The sequence below is a fragment of the Nansenia antarctica genome (genome assembly GCF_963989245.1).
Source record: "Nansenia antarctica genome assembly, chromosome: 6".
Taxonomy (NCBI): domain Eukaryota; kingdom Metazoa; phylum Chordata; class Actinopteri; order Argentiniformes; family Microstomatidae; genus Nansenia; species Nansenia antarctica.
In genome coordinates, this window is record NC_137676.1 from 52,259,029 (window position 1) to 52,283,420 (window position 24,392).

The window sequence follows — 24,392 nt, forward strand, 5'->3', positions numbered from 1 at the left end:
CCATTGGTATCCATGCACATGATAGGTCACTGGGTTAATGTCCACCTCCTGCATACAGTCACCATGACCACCCGCTCCTGCTGTGTTCTTGTTTGACAGATGACAAAGCAGGAATGAAATCCATTACAACCAGCAGGCAGATCCTCTGTGTTGCCAGGTTGGGACAAGCAGGCAGATCCTCTGTGTTGCCAGGTTGGGACCAGCCGGCAGATCCTCTGTGTGTTGGGACAAATATCTTCATTTTGAGCGATTGAGTAAGAAGAACAGCAAACTCATATAGCACAATCTGTGTTTTCTTGACCAAATACAATTTATTCATGATAAAAAGGTGACCATTTACATTACATCCTTAATCAGTCAATCAAACTTACATACAAAATAAAAGGAAGGCTTTTTCATTCACAACAAATGATAAAGATGCGTCGGAAATTGACGTCTTCGTGTGTCTTCACTTGCAGTATCTGTCTGCTTTCATCTTGGCTCTCCTGGAGATAAAACAACCAACCAAACAGAACAGGTTATTCTCAGACTTTACTCCTCTATGTTACCCACCAGCCATATATCATCTACACTTATCTGTGTGACTACTGTCAGCTTGGGAGTCGCAAACTGGTTCCAAAAAACATGTTGACAATGTCTCTGCAGTTGAACTGATTATTGTACTACTACTGCAGTATGTGTAGAGACTAAATAATTACCATAAAAATCTCTCTCTCCCTCCCTCCCTCCCTCTCCCTCCCTCCCTCCCTCCTTTCCCCTCCCTCTCCCTTTCCCCTCCCCTCCCATTCCCTCCCTCTCCCTCTCTCTCTCCCTCCTTTCCCCTCCCTCTCACTCCTCTCACCCTCCCTACCTCTCCCTCTCCACTACCTCCCTCCCTCCCTCCCTCTCCCTCTCCCTCTCCCTCTCCCTCTCCCTCTCCCTCTCCCTGTCCCCTCCCCTCCCTCTCCCTCCTCGTACCTGTCTAACAGCGTTTCGTGAAACTTCCCGTCCGTCCTGGCTTTCTTCAGCGAGCCGTTGTCCTCCTCGTTCACCCTCAGACGCCTGTCCTGGAAACTCTGGAACTTCTTCCTGGAGAACACAGGAGAACACAGGAGAACACATGAGAACATGAGAGAACACATGAGAGAACACATGAGAGAACACATGAGAACACATGAGAACACAGGAGAACACATGAGAACACATGAGAACACAGGAGAACACATGAGAACACGTGAGAACACATGAGAGAACACATGAGAGAACACATGAGAGAACACATGAGAGAACACATGAGAACACAGGAGAACACATGAGAGAACACATGAGAACACAGGAGAACACATGAGAACACATGAGAACACAGGAGAACACATGAGAACACAGGAGAACACAGGAGAACACAGGAGAACACATGAGAACACATGAGAGAACACATGAGAACACAGGAGAACACGTGAGAACACAGGAGAACACAGGGCGGTATCCCATCGATGTCGCTAAAGGAAAATCCAGACGTATGGACAATTCCAGGCCTGTGGCCTGGGGCGGTCCAGCGGTCTTCAGTGCACACATATACCCATGTCAGCATGGGTTCGAATCCGGCCCATGCCCTGCTGACATGCCCTCTCTCCCTTCTTCTCCTTACCTTCCTGTCTGTCTTCACTATATCTGTCTGATTTGATCAATCTCGCGAGATTTAATCAAACGTAAGCCCGGATTTCCCTTTATCGAGTTCATAAACCGCGAGAGGTTCGAACGACTTTCGAACGACTTTCGAACTTGGCACCGTCGACGATGGGACGACTGACGGAAAGCCGACTGCTACGTTGTCGATGACAACAGAGTGGAGGGCGACCCGGAGCTTTGAAGCGCCGCACCTCCGTTGGAGTGAACGTAGCGTAATAGCTAATAAATACTGATCTCAGCGACACCGGCAACAAATAAAGGATTTTAGCGGCCGCGTTAAAGACACTTACGGGCTCGTAGCGGGAGGTGTTCTGACAGTGGTTTACGGTTCAGAACGTACACACACGCACGCGTAGACACACACACACACACACACACAGCTAAGTACTACATCCGGGCCTCACGTACGGCCATTATCGCCACGTCAACGTGATGAGTCCATTCCCCCTGCTTCTCTCCTGAAAGGAGGGAGGAGGAGGGAGGAGGAGGAGGGAGAGGGAGGAGGAGGAGGAGGAGAAGGAGAAGGGGGGAGGAGGAGAAGGAGGAGGGGGAGGGGGAGGAGGAGGGAGAAGGAGGAGGAGGGGGAGGAGGAGGGAGAAGGAGGAGGGAGGAGGAGGGAGGAGAAGGAGGAGGGAGGAGGAGGAGGAGGAGGAGGAAGGAGGAGGAGAGTGGGGGAAGATAGAAAAAAAAAAGAAAGAGGAGAAGGAGATGTCAGAGCTTGGCGGAACAACCTTGTGTGTGGCGTGTCGCCTCGGAAACCTAATGGGCCGCAAATGGGTTCGTAAAAAAACCCTGGCAGTGGTCTCCACGCTCTGCCCCCCCCCCCCCCCCACCACGGGCGGAAGGCCCCTTTAAAGGCGTGTGGGGGAGGGGCGATGATGAGATGGCGGCCTGTCTGGTCGTCCTCCTCTCTCTGTGCAGTAACCCCTGGAGACTGGGATTGAGTTGTCAGAATCTCGCCCGAGCGAGGCGGAAGGTTGTCGGGGGCGACGGGACGGAAAAGACTGTCTGTCTAGGGAAGGTCACACGGTCGCCTCCCTCCCTCGGAATGGAAAACCAAACACACACACACACACACACACTGAATATATGGCTAGACTGCATTATTGTACTGTTCTCTGAGTAAAAGACCCCCTATCCTGTATAATTGCTGGTACATCAATGCAGTGTGTGTGTGTGTGTGTGTGTGAATCTGCTATGTGTGTGTGTGTGTGTGTGTGTGTCTCTGTTTTGTGGGTGTGTGTGTGTGTGTGTGTGTCTCTGTTGTGTGTGTGTGTGTGTGTGTGTCTCTGTTTTGTGGGTGAGTGTGTGTGTGTGTGTGTCTCTGTTGTGTGTGTGAATCTCTGCTGTGTGTGTGTGTGTGTCTTTGTGTGTCTGTGTGTGTCTCTGTTGTGTGGGTGAATGTATGTATGTGTGTGTGTGTGTGTGTGTGTTGTGTATGAGCGTAGCAGGTGAGCAGGAGGTACGTACACATAGTTGACCTCACAGTTCTTCACGTTGCCTCTGTCCTCGTCTGCAATGCAATCGTTCCGCTTCACCTCCCTCTCCGTGCACGACCGGATCTGTTCACCATCCAGAGAGAGAGAGAGAGAGAGAGGGAGAGAGAGAGGGAGAGGGAGAGGGAGGGAGAGGGAGAGGGAGAGGGAGAGAGAGAGGGAGAGGGAGAGGGAGAGAGAGGGAGAGAAGTAGAGGTTAAAGTGAGAGAGAGAGAGAAGGAGAGAGGTAAAAGTAAGAGAGAGAGGGAGAGAGAGAGAAGGAGAGGTAAAAGTAAGAGAGGGAGAGAGGTGAGAGGGAGAGGGAGAGAAGGAGAGAGGGGGGGTAAGGTGTGAGAGAGAGAGAGAAGGAGAGAGGTAAAGTGAAAACAGTTGCATGCGGAACAGCAACAAACCTGTCGTCTAGTAATGTTCTGAGGCAATGTGTTATTTTTATCCCGTGTTTGAGTGTGTGTGTGTGTGTGTGTGTGTGTGTGAGTACACTTCACCTTCACTATCTCCCCCTCCCCCGCCGCCTTGGTCTTGGCCTCGATGTCTCCACTCTCGCTGTAGGAGATGAAGCAGCTATTGGCGGCCATGAGCGCCATCTTACCCTGAGGAAACCCAGAGCGAGAAGAGAGAGAGATAGAGAGAGAGAGAGAACGGGAGGTGAAAAACAGAGAGATGGAACAGAGGGATGATAAGCCTGTCAGACGAGTGTCGTCGCGCGCTGAGATTCCGTCCCCCCGGGGGTAAAAAGCCTACGAGGAGAGTGTTAAGCCTTATGTGTCTGTGTGTGTGTGTGTGTGTGTGTGTGTGATGCACACGAGATGAAGAGACATCCACTCCTGGCAGATGAACACCACAGCCAGCTGTGCAGAAGAGACGCCATGTTTGTTCATTGTCTCCGTAACGTGGCCTGTGAAGTGCATTGAGCCCCCTGGCTTCACAGAAACCAGACGCGTCGTCGAAACTCCCATGATACCCCTATGCGTATTCTGGCTAAATCGCCAACTCAAGCTTTAAAGGAAACAAGTTGTGTTGTAGAAAAAGGACCGCTGCTGAATATCCTTTGGCACTCTGCGTCTGATACGATTACTGAAAGACGTTCCGCTTCGGTTGGCTAGCTAGAGCGGGTCAGCTTCGGTCGACCAGCGGGCTCCACCACTCACGTCCTGGAAGACGGGTTCCCACTGTTCCCTGGAGCCGATGGCGTCCGAGCGTCCCACGACCACGCCGTCCGAGTTGATCCCCAGGTACTTGCCGTAGCCGGACTTCAGGGCGACCCTGCAGACAAGAGAACAGTGGGATTCATCATTTACAGGCTACAGGAACCTAGAACCTTTATCTAGAAGCGTAATCTAGAACCTTTATCTAGAAGCGTAATCTAGAACCTTTATCTAGAACCTATATCTAGAACCTTTATCTAGAAGCGTAATCTAGAAGCGTAATCTAGAAGCGTTATCTAGAACCTATATCTAGAACCTTTATCTAGAAGCGTTATCTATCACTATTATTATTATTATTATTATTATTATTGTTATTTATCACTGGTACACTCTTGTGTTTAAAATCATCTCTGGCTTCTTACCGAATTATCTGCGCCTGAAGTTCATCCCTATACCGAGTGGCTCGGGTCTCAGGTCTCGTAGATGGCTACAATACAAGGTGCCACTTATCATGAACAATGTTGGAAGGGCAAGCTTGTCTTATTATGGCCCTTGGTCTTGGAATGACCTACAGACTACTTTTAAATTAGAGGCCCTTATTTCCATAAGTATCTTCAAGCGTAGATTAAAGGATGTGGTCACCGCTCGATGTACCTGCTTTGGTTAGACTTCTCAATGTTTTAATCACCTTGTAAATACCCCTACCATTGTTTGTCTATTGTATTGTTGCCACTGTCTTATGTCCTGTCTTGTTATTTGAACTGTTTTTTAAGCTACTATTTTGACCCTGTCTTGGCCAGGTCTCTCTTGTAAAAGAGGTTTTAACCTCAATGTGACTTCCTGGTAAAATAAAGGTTAAATAAATCTAGAACCTATATCTAGAACCTTTATCTAGAAGCGTTATCTAGAACCTACTATATCTATCTAGTTTGTCTCTTTATCTGTCCACATATCCAGACTACCATCTACCATAATCCCCCTGGTGGGTGCATTCAAAATGCATCTGAAATTAGCGAAAAGGAAGATGTAACGCTTACAAAGAGAATGCTTGCGGCAACAATCTATTTTAGAACACTACGAGTAGTTGAGGTGTGTCATGCAATGCTGTTGGTCTAGACCATCGTTTCTCAACGGGGGCGTTCAGACAACATCGGGGGGCGCTGGAACAGATAATTTTAAAAGGGGGGCGTTGAGGTGTTCTTGGGGGGCGTTCGCGCATTAAGTATTTTTCTCATGAAAAACAGCTGTCAGCAGTGTTATTACGGGTACGTTCGTAAATGCACGAACGGTCATTTCGCTCGGACAAACCGTCTTTTCAGTCAGAGCACCCATCTGTGAGCGCTCCCAGAGCGCAGTGCTCTGAACTTGGCCGGGCTCTGTGACGCAGACACACGTAGCGCAGCGCCCACATTTTTTTGTGAGAGTGAGAGTGTCAACAAGAAGATGAAGCTAAAAACTCAGCTAGCAAAGGCAGAGCTTTTGATAGTTTCCAATGTGTCTGGGTAAGCTGCATTGTAGAAGAATCTTGACAGTTCATGTACAGTGCAGAAATTGCAATACTATGCTAGTCTACGATAGAAAGAACCCCGGTTCATCCCATCTGTAATGTCATGTTTCAACCCTTGCCATCCTTTTCTTGCATAGCACCCGCAAATGAACACGGATAGGAGTGGAATAGGCTATATAACTGTAAATAGTTGATTGTCTTTGGATTTAGCCAGTTGGTGAAGATTTATGAGGAATAGGCTATTTAATTTGTGTTGCTCATCTAACAGCGATAAGGTGTTGTTTAATTTACGGTCTTGTTTAATTTCTATGAGTGTTTTCCTTGTAGGCTATGCTTGAGTGACATGTGTTTCAGTTTGTAGGCTCATTGTAATTGTTGGCTATAAGCGAGAGAGAATATTTCTTGTTAGTTTTGATACTCAGTCCATGTCCCCGCCGGTGACGTAAGCCTGTCGTGCCAAATACTCCCTCCCCGCGTATACACACTACCCTCTGCGCTTATGCGTTCGCTTCCTTTCAATACAGCTTATTTAATTTAGTTAAAATGAGTGCTAATACCATACCACCATACCAGAACATCACAGCAGGAACAACCTATCTCAAAAAAGCGATCGTATTGTAATAAACCAGTCCGGAAAGTTCTCTGTCGCTTACCAATAATCTAACCTGGAGAAATCAGCTACGAATGTCCCTTCCCCTCGCAGGTTCATTACAGTATATTACATAAATGTATTACTGTTAAGTGTTGTTGTGGATGTTATCCCTAGTGCCATTCTGAGGTTAGCATTGCGATGTGTTCGTCTTAACGTTTACAAACTAAAATATATACGATCGCTTTTTAGTGATATGTTGCTCCTCATGTGATGCCCTGGAAACGAACACATAAGCACTCCGACCAGCTGTCAGCGTCTTTTGTTGCTATAGGAAACCACTACTCTGTCTGCTTGCGATTGATCAGCTGTCAGCAGTGTTATTACAGGTACATTCGTAAATGCACGAACGGTCAGTTCGCTCGGGCAAACCGTCTTTTCAGTCAGAGCACCCATCTCTGAGCGGTCCCAGAGCGCAGTGCTCTGAACTTTGGAACTGTGTTAACAAAGTCTAATAACAAATTAATAAATATTAGCATCATAAAACAGTCTGTTTGTATTCTCTGATGTTGTCTGAGTTTGTTTAACACTCATAAACAGCATTTTTATTCACATTCACATGGCTTTTCTGCTCTCTGGTAAACTAATGATAATGATATTCCAACCCAGTTAAATCAAATCCATTATTTGGCATTCAGTGACATGCTTTTTAAATGATATAACACAGAATATTAGTCAACATTAATATTCAGGGAAGAAAAAAAGCCAACATTTTTTTATGGGGGGCGGTAAGAGACCTGGATAATGGACAGGGGGGCGCTGGCCCAAAAAAGGTTGAGAACCACTGGTCTAGACTGAGAATCCATGTCAAACTGTATGTGAAAGAGTAAGAAAGTATGATTTTGGAGGTGAATTAAGTAGTAAGTTAAAGAAGTGGGTTCTGTTCTAAACCCACCTGGACTCAGACAGTTGTGTTCTAAACCCACCTGGACTCAGACAGTTGTGTTCTAAACCCACCTGGACTCAGACAGTTGTGTTCTAAACCCACCTGGACTCAGACAGTTGTGTTCTAGACTCACCTGGACTCAGACAGCTTGATGGCGGTAAACTGCTCCGGTGGGTCCGGACCTTCATCTTCACCTGAAACACATTTCTTTCTTTTTTAAATCCTTACGTCACCAATCAGAGAATGATATTCTAATCAGATGAAGTTGAAGGGATCAGCTGCAGCTGTGGATTATTATCTGGGGTTTTTATAAAATAAAATAAAAAACGTCTTTAGATAAGTTTATTATCTAAGATAGGGAGCAGAGAGGGATTCAAGAAATAAAATAAAATAAAAATAAAAACACAGTGCCGGAATTAGCATTCTGCTGTTACACCACTGGAACAATAACTGTACAATTTCACATTCCCGAGCCCAGTTCCTGACATATCTTCAGCGCACCGCGGTTCAACAACGATGCGTTGCCGCAGAACGAGACAATATGCACAATTTCCTCTCACAGTACGCCTACCCCCGGGACACACGGCCCTCGTGTTCTAGATACCACAGAGTGAATAACAGAACACCTCGCAGACGCGCTCCCCGCTGTGGTGCTGCTGTGTGGAGTAGCCACCCCCATCATGACTCTGACAGCTGGATGACACTAAAACAACATGTGGGCCTCGTGTCTCAATGTTCTCAAATGGCTTCCGTCTCCTTTCCTTCATGACTAGGGCCTTACAGAGTTTAATTTGTTTTTTAATAATAATAAAAATGTAGAAGCGTGGAGTGCAGTTTACATCTCCCGGCTCTGAATTGGCTTCCAATCCTGGAGTCCTTTCCTTCACGAGTGGACTTTCCTCCCTCTCTCCCTGACCTCCACGTGTCTCCCGGTGACCTCCGGGGGGGAGAGCGGCTTCATCCTGCGGAGGGTTTGAGGGGGTGCTTCTCCCACCGCCCCAGGGCTACATCACCCCCACCCTGGAGCTCTAACAGAACATCTCATGAAAGGGAGATCCCTCTAATCCACATCCCCCGCTCTCCCTCTCTCCCTCCGTAATGCTACCTCTCTCCCGTCTTCTTTCATCTCCTCCAGAGGAGCTCCGTGTTGCCCCCAGGGGAACCGGAGACGGTTCAATCTCACCGCTCCCCCCCCGTCTTCCCTTCAGAAAACGGGAGCGGCTGAACGGAACCTCAGAAGAAACAACCCCATCTTTGGAAAGGGAAACTGGTCTGGACTAAAGGCGAAGGGGAAGCACCTTAAAAGCTTTTGTTTAGCTACCCCCGCTCTTCCACCAACCGCGACACTCACTTTGACCTGTTTGTACACGTGCCCGACTCTGACCTCGTAGGGAGAGGGAGAGAAATAGGAGACAGACAAGCAGGCAGAGAGACAGACAGACGGACAAGAGACAGACAGACAGACAGACATACAAGAGACAGACAAGAGACAGACAAGAGACAGACAGACAAGAGACAGACAGACAGACAGACAAGAGACAGAGAGACAGACAAGAGACAGACAGACAAGAGACAGACAGACAGACAAGAGACAGACAGACAAGAGACAGACAGACAGACAAGAGACAGGCAGACAGACAGACAGACAAGAGACAGAGAAACAGACAAGAGACAGACAGACAGACAAGAGACAGGCAGACAGACAAGAGACAGACAGACAGACAGACAAGAGACAGACAGACAAGAGACAGACACTCACACATATGATCTGCCCTTATTTGCTGTTGCATTCTAACTCAGTCCGGTGCCCTCTCCCACCCCCCCACCCCCCTCTCTGCACGTGGGGCAGAGCTCCATAATTCGTCCGTGACGACAGATACATATTGATAATAGTCCATAACGTGGCTGAGAGGACAGAGAACATATTAAGCTCTGTTGTGTGTGTGTGGAGACAGGCCCGCTCCCTCTCTAAACCATTCCCTCCCGGGCAGCAGAGCAGGAATTACTGGCTTATTGATTCCGACCCGTATGGTAGCGTTCAGTGGAGTCCATTCTTATCGTCTGCGTCCAGTCTCTTAGAATGTCATTCCAAATTGATTCGGAGAGAAAACGCAGCAAATCGATAAGCACAACTTGGAGACAAAATGGTTTTTATTTTAGAGGCTCGGCCCCGGCACGCGCACAAGCTGAATGTCGCCGTGGTCATTCGAAAAAGCAGAAAATGAATTCTGAGGAAACAATTATCGTGTCCTGTTTTTCCCCCTCTTTTTTTTCCTCCACACCGCTTCCCCATCACAAATGAATGGATACTAAAAATTGCCTTCCACTTTGCCAGGCTAGCCACGCTAATGGAACACGACTTCCATTATGAGTCTTTTCATTACGTACTTTCTCAGTATTGGAATGCGAGAGGCAAACTGGCGTCCCAGGAGAGGTTCTGCAGGCGTCTACTGGGAGTCATTAATTCTTCACAACAACTACTGCCTCCGTCTCCTCTGCTCCGTCGTGTGAGTGAGTGCACGTCAGAGGCAGCCATTCCATGACGCCACTTAGGCCGATATACTGAACAGGCTGGCATTTCAAAAATAATATTATTCCAAAAAAGGAAGCACTAGATTTTTTAGATTTTTTTTTTACATTTCTAATCGTGCCCGTTTAGGCTACATTGTGTGGTTTAATAATGGGTAATCATTCTGACTAGACTAACCGCCGGCAGTTCCTCTGTGAAGTTTGCATGTGAAGTTTGATCTGAAGAATGCATTAGCAACTGTGATAGGTTCTGAAAATGCCACTGCTTGTTCTACCAAATAAAAATAAAATAAAATGTTCATGTTCACAAACAATCACAGCATGCATGGAATACCCAATGTCAAAATCACACCTGTCATGAGCAAACAGAGCTCTCGTCAACTGACTGTGACGCTTGCCTGCAGAAGTTGACTAAACTATGTTTGTATGCTAGGTGAGCTTGCCTGTAGAAGTTGACTAAACTATGTTTGTATGCTAGGTGAGCTTGCCTGAGACCTGGAGACTTGCATGAACTCCCCGCTCTAACGCCCAGGCTTCAGCTCATAGGGCTAATGCAAAGATAACCAGTACTGTGACTAATGTGTGTTGTGCATAATGAGTTTGATCACCATGACTACATTGTTTCTCTCTTATTATAACCACCAGCTCCCCGCTGGTGGAATGAGCTTCCCACGGCTGTCAGAACTGCAGTCACTACTAGGGATGGGACGATTATCGTGATTATCGTTAATCGCGATAAAAACACACGCGATAACTTTATCGTGGAGAATTTTAATTAGTTGAATAATCGTCATAATCGTATGTTATAAATACATAGTAATATAATTTTGATTTCTCACATGAGCCGCGCGCGAATATCCTCACAGAAATTTGTCTCGCGGGATTGTTCAGCCTGCACGTGACTGTCAAGTCAGCGTTGTCAGTCAGTCACTAGTATGCTAGCATACACCATGGCTGCATCGGCCCCGTGTCCATTGTATCCTCCGAATAAAAAAGTGAAATCTGATGTGTGGAAGTACTTTGGCTTCACAAGTCAAGAACGCCAGGATGAAGAGCCAACATGCCGAACTTGCCGGAGGAAAGTGTCTGCCCCGAGGGCAAACACGTCCAATTTGCATGTGCACCTCCGTGACCGTCACCCTGCGTTGTACTCTGAACTCCAGGTAAAATGAGCCTGGCTTTACTAGTTAGTTAACATGTGACTGTGACATTCATCTGAATGCTCGTTAGCAACATGAATCATGATGCACTGATAGGGCTTACACACCGGCAGTTCCGAACGCGGGCTCATTCGCCAGACACGCGAACGCGAACCGGCGTTCGGAACTGCCGGTGTGAAAGCCCTATGTGTGAACGTGCAGGCTATCCTACTGTATACATGCCCAGCTCATGTCACGAAAGTGTCCTTATCTAGCTCTCAAATGGATTGAAATGAATGGATACGGATAGACTACGGGTGTGTGTGGCCACGGCATCCTATCCAGTCAAAAATAATTTTCAATGTCATAGAATTCGTTAGAATAGTCTCCGTGAAAAACAAATCATACAGTGAATTAACATTAAGTAGACAGAGCATCTTTGATTACAGCTTGTGCAAAAGTGAACAAAATAATGACATGGTTGAAGTAATGAATTAAAAGTATATAATAGAAGTAATGAATTATGAATGAATGAATGAATGAATGGTCTTTATTGTCATTGATATAAAAATACAACAAAATATAAGTTAAAGTGATTACAGTGTGTTTTATTGGCATTCTAAAGTTTTTTTTTTTTTTTTTTTTTAATTTTTCTTTTTTAATTTTTTTTTATTCTCGCGATAATATCGTGGATCGCGATTATTTTGCCCACGATAATCGTGACATGACATTTTCTAATCGTCCCACCCCTAGTCACTACCCATCTTCCGTCGGAGACTGAAGACCCATCTCTTCAGGTTACTCCTGAACTGCTCCTCCTGAGACATCTACTACCCCCCAGCACTGCGTCTCCTGAGACACCTGCTTTTCCCCCTTTACTGTGTCCACCAAGTCTTCTACTGCCCCCCTTGTATTGTTTCTCTGTTCTCCAATATCTGCCTATATATTTAATTAATTAAATAAATAAATAAACGTTTTCCTTCTATCACTGAGACTGCCAATGGCCCCGGGCCTGAGCTAGATTACTCTTCCTGCTACGACTGGTGGATTGATGATTCACTTGCTTAGTCAAATGTATCGATTGTAAGTCGCTTTGGAATAAGGCGTCTCCTAAATGCCAAATATGTAAATGTAAATATAATGAGAGCACAGTTGAGTTAAGACTATTGCTGCTGCAACCTGATGGGAATCAAACTCGGGTCTCCTGCTCACCAAAAGCACCTGTATGAGCCACATAAACTCCACAACTAAACCAGCCTACTATCACCTGATAACAAGAATGAGAGGTTTCATGTCCAAGCAAGACCTTGAAAAACTCATCCATACATTTATTTAGAGTAGACTTGATTATTGCAAAGGTCTACTAACACGCCTATCCAAAGGAGCTGTTCGTAAATTGCAGCTCATCCAAACCACTGCTGCTAGGGTCCTAACAAAAACAACTACGTTTGAACATATTACCGTACACCAATCCTGAGATCTCTACGCTGGCTACCAGTCTCTCAGAGAATTGAATTCAAAATACTGACTCCTAATTACATACAAATCACAAAACGGTCTTGGACCAAAATATATCAGTACATCAATCAATAATCAGATCTCCTTCCACCCTATATTCCAGCAAGGCCCCTAATGTCAGCTGAGACTAATCAGCTAATCATTCCAAGAGTGAAAACAAAACACGGTAAAGCAGCGTTTAGTCACTCTGCTGCATACTCCTGGAACAAACTCCCAGAAGAAATCAAACAGGTCTAAACCCTACAAATATTTAAAACTGAGCTAAAAACCTTGTTAAAACCTTTAGTCCTTGGGCCAAACCCCCAAATTGAACATTTCACTACCAAATTCTGGGCAAATCCTAGATGTGATTTTCTTATTCCTATACATCCCTAGATTATGTTTTGATATGATAGACCTTTTGGATTGGCAGCTTATTAGTAGTTATCACCTCGTAAAGGTACGGAGTGCTTTTTTCAAAACCGGAGTTTTGCCTAGAAAAGTCCCCTGCCATATCTTGCTCCCCTTCGTATGATTCGCGCCTAGCTGTGGTGTGGTTTTGATAGAGACATGAGGCTTTTCATGTTCTTTATGCGCCTGAGTCTCCTAAACACGTAGAGACCAACCCCGAGTCGATCAATGATTCCTACGATGAGCTATGGTAACTTTACCGCACCTACCCCCTACCGATGAATGCCTAATTTTTGCGGTTTTCCGGAGGTATTGTGCGGTAGGTGCGGGAAAGTTACCATAGCTCAGCGTAGGAAGCTCTGATCGACTCGGGGTTGGTCTCTACTTGTTCAGGAGACCCAGGCGCATAAAGCTAACCTGGCTCATGTCTCTATCGCAAGCACAGCCCGAGCTATGCGCGACTGACGTGAAGGGGAGCAAAATATGTCAGGGGACTTGTGGACCCGAATGCAGGACACTGAGGCGGAGTCAGATGAAAGGTCAAACCCATGGATGGGTACATTTATTGTTTTCTGAATTTGTATGTTTAAATATACAAATGATACATTATCTACTTAAAATATGCGTTAATTTACATAGTTTTCCAGAATACAAATCTAAAACAAAGTGCTTAAAACAAATAAAGTGTGTGTTTACCTCCTCAAATAAATTAACTTAGCCCCAGCCAGATCCATATTTAGAGGTAAGTTAGCAAGCTAGTTTAGAGTTAGTGGTAATGTATAGCTGGTTACTGGTTAGATAACGAAGCGACCTTGGGTTCCCTGAAAGGTGCTATATAAATGCAAGTTATTATTATTATTATTATTATTATAACTAGCTAGCTAGTTTTTTCTACCATAAATCATCTCCTGAAGCCACAACCATCTCCCACTACTGAGGCTACAGAGCAGCGATGTAACAGCTTCATTGACTTTTTCAGATCCAAGGTCAACAACATTCGCTCTCTGATGCCCAGCTCTTCCTCTCTGTCTCCCTCTGCTACCAACCCCTCGCCTGGGAGTTTGCCATCTCTCCCATGTTTCACAGAGGTTCAACAGAGCCACATTATGGAAATCCTTAGAGGAATGAAATCATGCACTTGCGCCCTGGACCCCATTCCCACTGCTCTGCTCAAGTCATACACCAACCTTGCCTTCCTGTCCAAGGTGCTAGTGAAGGAAGTTGCTTCCCAACTCCAGGATCACCTCAAACACAACAACCTGTTTGAAAGATTTCAGTCAGGCTTTCGCTCAGCCCACAGTACAGAAACGGCTATGCTAAGGGTGACGAATGAACTGCTAATGACATCCTCCTGGACCTGACAGCAGCATTTGACATGGTGGATCACACTATCCTCCTAGAGCGCCTCCACACCACCATTGGACTCTCAGACTCTGCACTGAAGTGGTTTCAGTCCTATCTCTCTGGCAGGACTGAATACGTCTCACTGGGAGGATGCAAGTCCAGACTTCTCCCTGTTACCTGTGGTGTTCCACAGGGGTCGGTTCTCGGCCCCATCCTCTTCATCACCTACATGCTCCCCCTCGGTCGTGTCATCACCAGATATGGGATGTCTTTCCATTGTTATGCTGATGACACACAGCTCTACATTAAAACTACCCCAAGCCCCTCTGCAGCCATGTCATGTCTCACCACCTGTCTTGAGGAGATAAAGGCATGGATGAACAACAACTTCCTTCAGTTAAACAGTAACAAATCCGAAGCTCGTCTTGTTGGCACCCCACACCAGGTTCAGTCTTCGCCCATATCACAGCTCACCTTCGAGGGTCAAGTCATCCTCTTCTCCTCCTCAGTTTCAAATCTGGGGGTTAGGTTTGACCCTCACCTGACCTTCAGTGACCATATAAAACACCTGTGCAAAACCTCCTTCTATCATCTGAGAAATATTTCCAAACTCCGTCCCACTCTAACCCTGTCAGATGCAGAGAACTTGTCCATGCCTTTGACTACTGCAATCCGCTCTTCATCGGGATTCCTGGCAAAAGCATACAGAAGCTGCCATACATCCAGAACAGCGCTGCCAGGATCCTGATGAGAGTCCACAAATACAAGCACATAACCCCTGTTCTACACTCACTACACTGGCTCCCTGTCTCATTCAGGGTTGACTACAAAGTCCTTCTTCTCACCCACAAATGCATCAACGGACACGCACCTCCCTATCTACAAGAACTCATCACTCCACAAACCTCCACCCGCACCCTCAGGTCTTCAAACAGTTTGCTCCTCCAGGTCCCCAATACCAGGCTCCGCACCATGGGGGACCGAGCCTTCTGTTCGGCTCCGCCGTGCCTGTGGAACAGCCTTCCTAGCCAGCTAAGGGCAGTACAGAGCCTGTGCAACAGCCTTCCTAGCCAGCTAAGGGCAGTACAGAGCCTGTGGAACAGCCTTCCTAGCCAGCTAAGGGCAGTACAGAGCCTGTGGAACAGCCTTCCTAGCCAGCTAAGGGCAGTACAGAGCCTGTGCAACAGCCTTCCTAGCCAGCTAAGGGCAGTACAGAGCCTGTGGAACAGCCTTCCTAGCCAGCTATGGGCAGTACAGAGCCTGGACTCTTTTAAGACAGGCCTTTGACTGTTGAACTGTGTTCATTTTTGTGATTTATTTTGAGTTGTTTTACTATGTTTTTAACTTATTATGTTTTAGTTTTTTTTACTCTGTAGCACTCTGAGATTCTTTTGAATGAAAAGTGCAATACAAATAAAATGCATTATTATTATTTATAGTTAATAACACTTTAGTTAGCTAGCTAAACTAGCAAAGTAGCCTGTTGTGTACCCAGGCTTGAGACAGGGTTTTATATTGTAGTAATATTAATGTAACTTAATTTACATTAAATTTACAGAAGATTCCTTGTTTGTAGCCCCTCTAAGTTGTAATGAGATCTGCCCCAATTACTGCACCCTGACAATATTTTAGTTTAGAATAAGGTTGGTAATTTAATGTCAAACTAGATGTATTCCTCTATTTCAGAGACCCACATCATCAGCAGTAAGTGTAAGTCTAATGATGGATCCAACTTCAGGTGAATGCAGCAGCAACCTGCCAAGAAAGCGGCATGGACAGCATCATCCACTGCTCTGATGATGGACAGCATCATCCACTGCTCTGATCATGGACAGCATCATCCACTGCTCTGATCATGGACAGCATCATCCACTGCTCTGATGATGGACAGCATCATCCACTGCTCTGATCATGGACAGCATCATCCACTGCTCTGTCATGGACAGCATCATCCACTGCTCTGATCATGGACAGCATCATCCACTGCTCTGATCATGGACAGCATCATCCACTGCTCTGTCATGGACAGCATCATCCACTGCTCTGATCATGGAGAGCATCACCCACTGCTCTGATCATGGACAGCATCACCCACTGCTCTGATCATGGACAGCATCATCCACTGCTCTGATGATGGACAGCATCATCCACTGCTCTGATGATGACTCCAACTCAAACCTGGTGTCACCCCAAAACCTGGACTTATGGAGAACTTTGTTGAGGGCGGCAGAAATCAGAAAACATCTCCCAATTTTGGACCACACCTACCACCGGACTCCATACACCTACAGCTTTCACTGCCTTGTGGGCTAAATAAATGTAACTGTTCATCTGCCTCCGCCTCAGTGTCCTGCATTCGGGTCCACTCCCGTACAGAACGTAGGCTAACACACATTTTAAATGACAGCAGTCCATACTTTAAGAGGGGATAAGGTATTAAACTACTAACAACAAGGTCCAACAAGGTCTATCACATCAAATAATAATCTAGGGATGTATAGTAATTAATTACTGTCTTTATCCAATCTGTGGTCCAAATGTTCTTTAAAGATATGCAAATTAACTCATATTTTAAGTAGATAATACATCATTTGCATATTTAAACAGAACATTTCTGAAAACTTGTAATACAAAAAATTATTGTCTCAATGTAAGTAATCAACTGGGGAAGTTTCATGGTGATATCTATTAGGTAAAATGTTTTACCCATCAAAAAGTCCCCGGCCATATTCTGCTCCCCTTCGCGTCAGTCGCGCATAGCTCGGGCTGTGCTTGTGATAGAGACATGAGCCAGGTTAGCTTTATGCGCCTGGGTCTCCTGAACAAGTAGAGACCAACCCCGAGTCGATCAGAGCTTCCTACGCTGAGCTATGGTAACTTTCCCGCACCTACCGCACAATACCTCCGGAAAACCGCAAAAATTAGGCATTCATGGGTAGGGGGTAGGTGCGGTAAAGTTACCATAGCTCATCGTAGGAATCATTGATCGACTCGGGGTTGGTCTCTACGTGTTTAGGAGACTCAGGCGCATAAAGAACATGAAAGGGCTCATGTCTCTATCACAATCACAGCACAGCTAGGCGCGAATCATGCGAAGGGGAGCAGGATATGGCAGGGGACTTTTCTAAGCAAAACTCCGGTTTTGAAAAAAGCACTCCGTACCTTTACGAGGTGATAACTACTAATAAGCTGCCAATCCAAAAGGTCTATCATATCAAAACATAATCTAGGGATGTATAGGAATAAGAAAATCACATCTAGGATTTGCCCAGAATTTGGTAGTGAAAAATGGTTTGGCCCAAGGACTACTTGTTAGCTAAAAAAAAAAACGTTCTACAGCAGTTATGGTTAAACACTAACATTCGATCTCACACGCCGTATCGCGCAAGATAGCGGCAAAACACAGACGCAGTACCTGCAATCTCACACGCCATATCGGGAAGAGCAGTGCTTGAATACAGTTGCAGTAATAACACTTTTATCTATATCTTTGTATTCATTGTCTTATTATATTGTTAAAAGTTTATCTATGATGATTACCTACCTACTCCCCCCACCTACCTACCTACCTACAGTACCTACTCTCCCTCCCACTCACAGTTACAGTTCAACCACACATGGCCAGACATGGTTAGTGTACAGTGGAATACACTCATACGCACATTTATTACAAATATCCGGAGTCACGTGTGATTTAGTCACGTGTGACTTAGGTGTGATTCAACTGGGATTGGGTGAGTCGAGAAGGCCGTCAGACTGCACGGCAAGTGTCCAAGTGTCGGCTAGTCCAGCGAAAACGCCCAAGCACAGAGAATTAGGACGCAGCGTAATCATATCCTCCTTACCTTTATGGGGGGGGCCGACAGTGAACAGCCCAGAGTCCAGGGCATGGACGTAGGAGTTGTTCTGCATCTCTATGGCGACCGTTCCTGTGATCTCTCCGAAGCAGCTGATGCACCACCAGCCCGCTGCCAGGTAGACAGAGCACACAGGTTTAGGACACATTAGATAAGGACAAGAGAGGTTCGCATCCTCTTTGGTACAGTAGACACGCATAACATCGTACTGGACGGCAGTTGGATGACTTGACAAGCAGCCGTAACCATGCCAACAGACACTGACCAGGCAGGGCCATACAGACACTGACCAGGGCCATACAGACACTGACCAGGCAGGGCCATACATACACTGACCAGGGCCATACAGACACTGACCAGGGCCATACAGACACTGACCAGGCAGGGCCATACAGACACTGACCAGGGCCATACAGACACTGACCAGGGCCATACAGACACTGACCAGGCAGGGCCATACAGACACTGACCAGGGCCATACAGACACTGACCAGGCAGGGCCATACAGACACTGACCAGGGCCATACAGACACTGACCAGGGCTATACAGACACTGACCAGGGCCATACAGACACTGACCAGGCAGGGCCATACAGACACTGACCAGGGCCATACAGACACTGACCAGGGCCATACAGACACTGACCAGGGCCATACAGACACTGACCAGGCAGGGCCATACATACACTGACCAGGGCCATACAGACACTGACCAGGGCCATACAGACACTGACCAGGCAGGGCCATACAGACACTGACCAGGGCCATACAGACACTGACCAGGGCCATACAGACACTGACCAGGCAGGGCCATACAGACACTGACCAGGGCCATACAGACACTGACCAGGCAGGGCCATACAGACACTGACCAGGGCCATACAGACACTGACCAGGGCCATACAGACACTGACCAGGGCCATACAGACACTGACCAGGCAGGGCCATACAGACACTGACCAGGGCCATACAGACACTGACCAGGGCAATACAGACACTGACCAGGCAGGCCCATACAGACACTGACCAGGGCCATACAGACACTGACCAGGCAGGGCCATACAGACACTGACCAGGCAGGCCCATACAGACACTGACCAGGGCCATACAGACACTGATCAGGGCCATACAGACACTGACCAGGGCCATACAGACACTGACCAGGGCTATACAGACACTGACCAGGGCCATACAGACACTGACCAGGCAGGGGCATACAGACACTGACCAGGGCCATACAGACACTGACCAGGGCCATACAGACACTGACCAGGGCCATACAGACACTGACCAGGCAGGGCCATACAGACACTGACCAGGGCCATACAGACACTGACCAGGCAGGGCCATACAGACACTGACCAGGGCCATACAGACACTGACCAGGGCCATACAGCCACTGACCAGGGCCATACAGACACTGACCAGGCAGGGCCATACAGATTGGTAACAGACAGGTTAAATGATTGTTAACTCCATAACCACATACCAACAACGTCAGGCTTCTCCTCCGCATCCTCTCTTTTCCTCTTCTTGTCCTTGTGCTTCTTCTTCTTCCTGTAACGGGTTATATTAGGTTATATTAGGGCAGCGTTAGAACCACACCTGGTTAAAGGGGACTGAAGTCAACATCAAGCATGATTAGCTTTGAGCTAGCCGTGTTAGCTCGCTAGGTTCACTGTAACACTGTTTTACTAGATAGGCCAGTTACGTTTCATTGACCTGTTTTTGACGAATCGACTCACCCCTTATTTAGACCTTTCAGGACAAGTTTGGTTGTTTTTACGTGTGAATATTCCGCCATAAATCCAGATGATGGCTAGCTAACGAGATCAACAAAGTCTTCCAAAACGGAAAGACAACAAACTGGTGAGTACGGTGGCTGTCGAGGCCCAGACAATGTCACGCAATGTCCATCCAGAATGAAAAGAGCAGGATTTATTAATCGGGGCAAATACTGTAGCAGCACTGGTTTGGTGTAGAGGTGTAGAACTTTGTAATAATAATAATAATAATAATAATAATAATAATAATAATAATAATAATAATAATAACCTTTATTTGTATAGCACTTTCCCTGCAAACGTTGCAGCTCAAAGTGCTTTAAATAACTGTATTATTTACTAAATGTATCTTTTAATGTTAGTTGATGAATCTATATATTTGTATATATTGTATATATTTATTTACTTGTTTAAATATTATAGTAATTCTTATATTATTTTGTTATTTTGTTTATCTTTGTTCTATGCCCCTCGGATTGTATGGTTTATTCTTGTTTTATTATGTAGTTTATATTAATGCTATTATGTGTTTTGTTGATTACTATTGTTTTTATGCTGTGTGGATATGTTAAAGGCATATTAAAAAGGTGAGTTTTTAGTCTTGACTTGAACATATGTGCTGAGGTTGCATCCCTAATGTAAACTGGCAGTGCATTCCACAATCTGGGTGCATAAAATGAGAATGCAGCCTCACCAAATCTCTTCTTTTGTACATGTGGTACACAGAGAAAACCAGCGTCAGAAGACCTGAGATCTCTATTGGGCTGATAGCGAAATATCTTTCAGATATTCTGGTGCTGTGCCAGTGAGAGCTTTATAAAGAAGCAGAAGGATCTTGAAATCTATTCTGAACTTAACAGTAGTTTCTCCTTATTATGTAGCAGGAAAATAGGTATTGTAAATTAATTAATTTGCACACACACACACACACACACACACACACACACACACACACACACAGGGACAGCCCACTTGAGTACATTTGAGGTTCTCAAACGGCATTTCGTTGTCTGGTACCTGTACTCTGCAATGACAATAAAGTTTAATCTAATCTAATCTAAACCAACACCTGAAGCAGCCGTTTGGTTTAGGAGCATTTTGAATTCCAGAGGGAGAGAAAGAAGCGCTTAAACAAATGTTTATGCTAATGAACTTGGGGTGCCATTAAGGAGGAATGGCCCAATCAGGAGGTAATAAATCACGGGTTGACATTGTCAGGAAGTAGAATAGATGAGACAGGAGTCTGTGTGACCTGCCCTTTGTGGTGAGACGCCACCAAGCAGCACTCTACCTCCAGGGGAAACAGCTTTACATGGATCACTGAAGTCAATACATTCCATTTCTCCACCCTTCTCCTGAAGTGTATCTCTCTCCCTCTCTCCTCATCCCTCTCTGTCTACCTCCCCCCTCTCCCTCTCTCTCTCTCTCTCTCTCTCTCTCTCTCTCTCTCCCCCCCCCATCCCTCTCTGTCTACCTCCCCCCACCTCTCTCTCTCTCTCTCTCTCTCTCTCTCTCTCTCTCTCTCTCTCTCTCTCTTCCTCCATAAACAAACTGAATTATGGGATACACGGCCCCCTTTATCTGGGATAATCCAACAGCATTTGAAAGGAAAGGCCCCTGCGATTGGCAACGTACTCCTCCTCCGCACATCAAGGACCCCAATTGAAATAAGCCAGTGGCTTTCTTGGGTTTTTATCCTGTTAGTTGACCTTGTATGTAATATGTACTTTCATGTACCTACTTCTGCAAATCTTCTAATAACGTTTTCAATCAATCAATCAATCAAAACATAAACACAAAGCATGTTTACAACCCTGGCGGCTGGTGGGCTCCACTATACAGTACCTGTGTGCTTTGCCATTGCCACATGGAATAATATGGGAATGATTTGGTGCTGTATTAGTGTCCATCGATGATTTTAGATTCATGTGGGAAAGTACACTAGTATACACCGTGGAGAAACACAGGAGTTATGGAGGACTGGACCATTTCACTCACAATAATGGTTGGCGGTGTGGCTTTGTTGATAGCCTACTACACAATCTTAGAAAAAAAGGGTTCTTCGGGTATCCCTTTGGAATCACAATCAACTGTTTGTAAAACACCACATTTCCTGATTCATGGCTCATTCTGAAAACTGGAATCATAGATATACCTGTGAGGGGAATCTAATGGCAGTGGCAGTTTTTTGTTTTACTGTACCCTAAACTATTGTTTATGATTTTATTATAACATGTGTAAAAGATCTACTTTGAACACATCCATCAAATGCAGCCCAACAACTAAAAAAAGAAAAGAAAAGGAAACAAATATATATATTTATACGCAACCGCATAATAAGCTCAAACACGGTCTTGATTATGTGACGCTACGTTGCCATAGGGATAGAGTATTGGAGTAAAATACTTTGAACATCCCTGCATATACATGAAAACACAAAAGGGCATATCAATTCAGCACATTTATTTATACATTAGTTGACACCATGATGTCAATGGGAAAAGAGCGGCGCAATGCAAACAGCGATCATTTCAAAACGGAGATAACCGAGGATGCGTTCGTAAATACGCTCTGAAAATCTGATCACCACTCATGGAATGCCTCTTGTCCAATCAAATTACTTGGTCCCTTTATGACGTTGCACCTAGTGTGCGTTCCGGCGCTCTCAGAGCAAGATTACGAACGCAGCCCAAGAAACGAGAGGAAACAAGTCAACTCCGACATGGATAACGATTGTGCGCATGCGTCTAACGTCTAACAATTAAGTGTTAAATTATATTATAGGTGAAAATTACGGGAGATTTACGGGAAAATATTTAAACGGGAGCACAGCGGGAAAGAAAGGTAAAATACGGGAGAATCCCGGGAAAAACGGGAGGGTTGACATGTATGATTTGGAGTCAAATGTAAATATTGCTTGACTCCATGGGGGTCCGTATCTATACCTGTTTTGGATAATTTGTTCATTAATAATATGTAAAGTGATGGTTTTTATTAAGTTGGTTAAACTAGGTAAGGTAAAGACTAGCTAACGAGCCCGGTGGTTTGAGCTGACACATCCGGTTACCATGGTAACGGCAGTGGTGGGGAACTGCCCCGGATGTCCGTGTGACTATATTTACTATATAAATAAAGTTTGATTGATTGATAGTTGTTCAATAACTGAAATGTAATTTATTAAACCGTAAACTCCGGTTGACTTTTCCATAAAATGAAATAATATCGAACACAGAATTCTATGGAAGCTTATAGTGGACTTAATTCAATGCAATTATGAATTTGAGATTGCAATTGCATGTTCCACTTTAGCATGCATTCTTGAGTGGGTATAGAAATAGATCACGCAGAACTGGTTGAACAGAAAAACAGCAACCAAGTAGCCTTGAGCAGAGAGTGGTATGTTAGATGAGTGGCGCCAATGAGCTTCAAATAGTTCCACATAGCTTCCTGGTTAAACTGTCCTGATTTACCCAATATTGACTTTTTATTGGACTAACAAACAGTTGTCAGGCAACATGCTCTGTTGGTATCATGTAGGAACTACTTGGTGTTTGGGCCAATAGAAAGTTGACCCCTTCATTGGTGCCACTCTTCTTCATAGAACACCTAGAGCAAGTACCTACATGGGTACAGGAGGTCATGGAGGGTGACTAACCTGTGAACAGCTTCCAAATGCAAATGCCACACTTGGAATCAACTCAGACCTTTTACCTGCTTAATTGATGAACACATAATGAAGGAATAGTCCACACTGGCCCATGAAACAGCTTTTGAGTCAATTGTCCAATTACTTTTGGTCCCTTGACCTACATATTAAAGAGCTGTAATTCCTAAACCCTTCCTTCAATTTGGATGTGAATACCCTTACCCTAAAGCTGAGAGTCTGCACTTTAAACCCATATTCATTATATAACTGTAACTGGAAGATGTTTTGGTAAACAGCTAAAATAAATAAATAATCTGTCTGTGTCCAAATATATATGGACCTAACTGTACACATAATGTTTAACTCGGTTACACCAGTACATACATTCTGTGGCCCCCACCACCATCCAAGTTGCCCATCCGTATGTTAAGACCATAGACTGTTACCGTGGTAACCAGGTGTCAAAGCCACTGTGTTAGCTAGCGAACAAACAAACGTCAAACGGCCAGAACAGACAGAAAACTATGAATGGTATGGCTTAGATATTCAGATGTGGAGTGACAGTGTGAAGAGATGAACATGTTGATGTAAGATATCTGTGTATTGTTAAATCTGTAGAAATGGCACACACGTGTTTTGTGTTTTTCACGTTTTCCACGTGGTCTTGTCTTGTCAGAGAAAGGGCTGCCAGTTCCCATGTCTCAGTGGTGCTCTTGGACCTGTCGGACACGTGTATATAGTCCTGGTTGACTTTGCCTACAGCAAGCACACTAATTACTGACTTTTGTAATGAAATCTCACATAAAATTGAAAATGTAATGAAGTCTCACACAG

The 24,392-nt window shown here is 45.3% G+C and overlaps 1 protein-coding gene across 1 annotated transcript; it reads right to left on the reverse strand.

The window, feature by feature from the left end:
* Positions 1 to 301: 301 nt before the first annotated feature.
* On the reverse strand, positions 302 to 19,985 carry frg1 (FSHD region gene 1). The gene is made up of 9 exons (XM_080533221.1): positions 19,874 to 19,985; positions 19,618 to 19,685; positions 18,117 to 18,239; positions 7,485 to 7,545; positions 4,313 to 4,427; positions 3,650 to 3,754; positions 3,139 to 3,230; positions 958 to 1,068; positions 302 to 485 (listed from the first exon to the last, which is right to left on the reverse strand). The coding sequence occupies exons 1-9, from the start codon at positions 19,930 to 19,932 to the stop codon at positions 449 to 451; spliced, it is 771 nt and encodes a 256-aa protein (XP_080389347.1). The 5' UTR covers positions 19,933 to 19,985; the 3' UTR covers positions 302 to 448.
* Between the last annotated feature and the right edge of the window lie 4,407 nt (positions 19,986 to 24,392).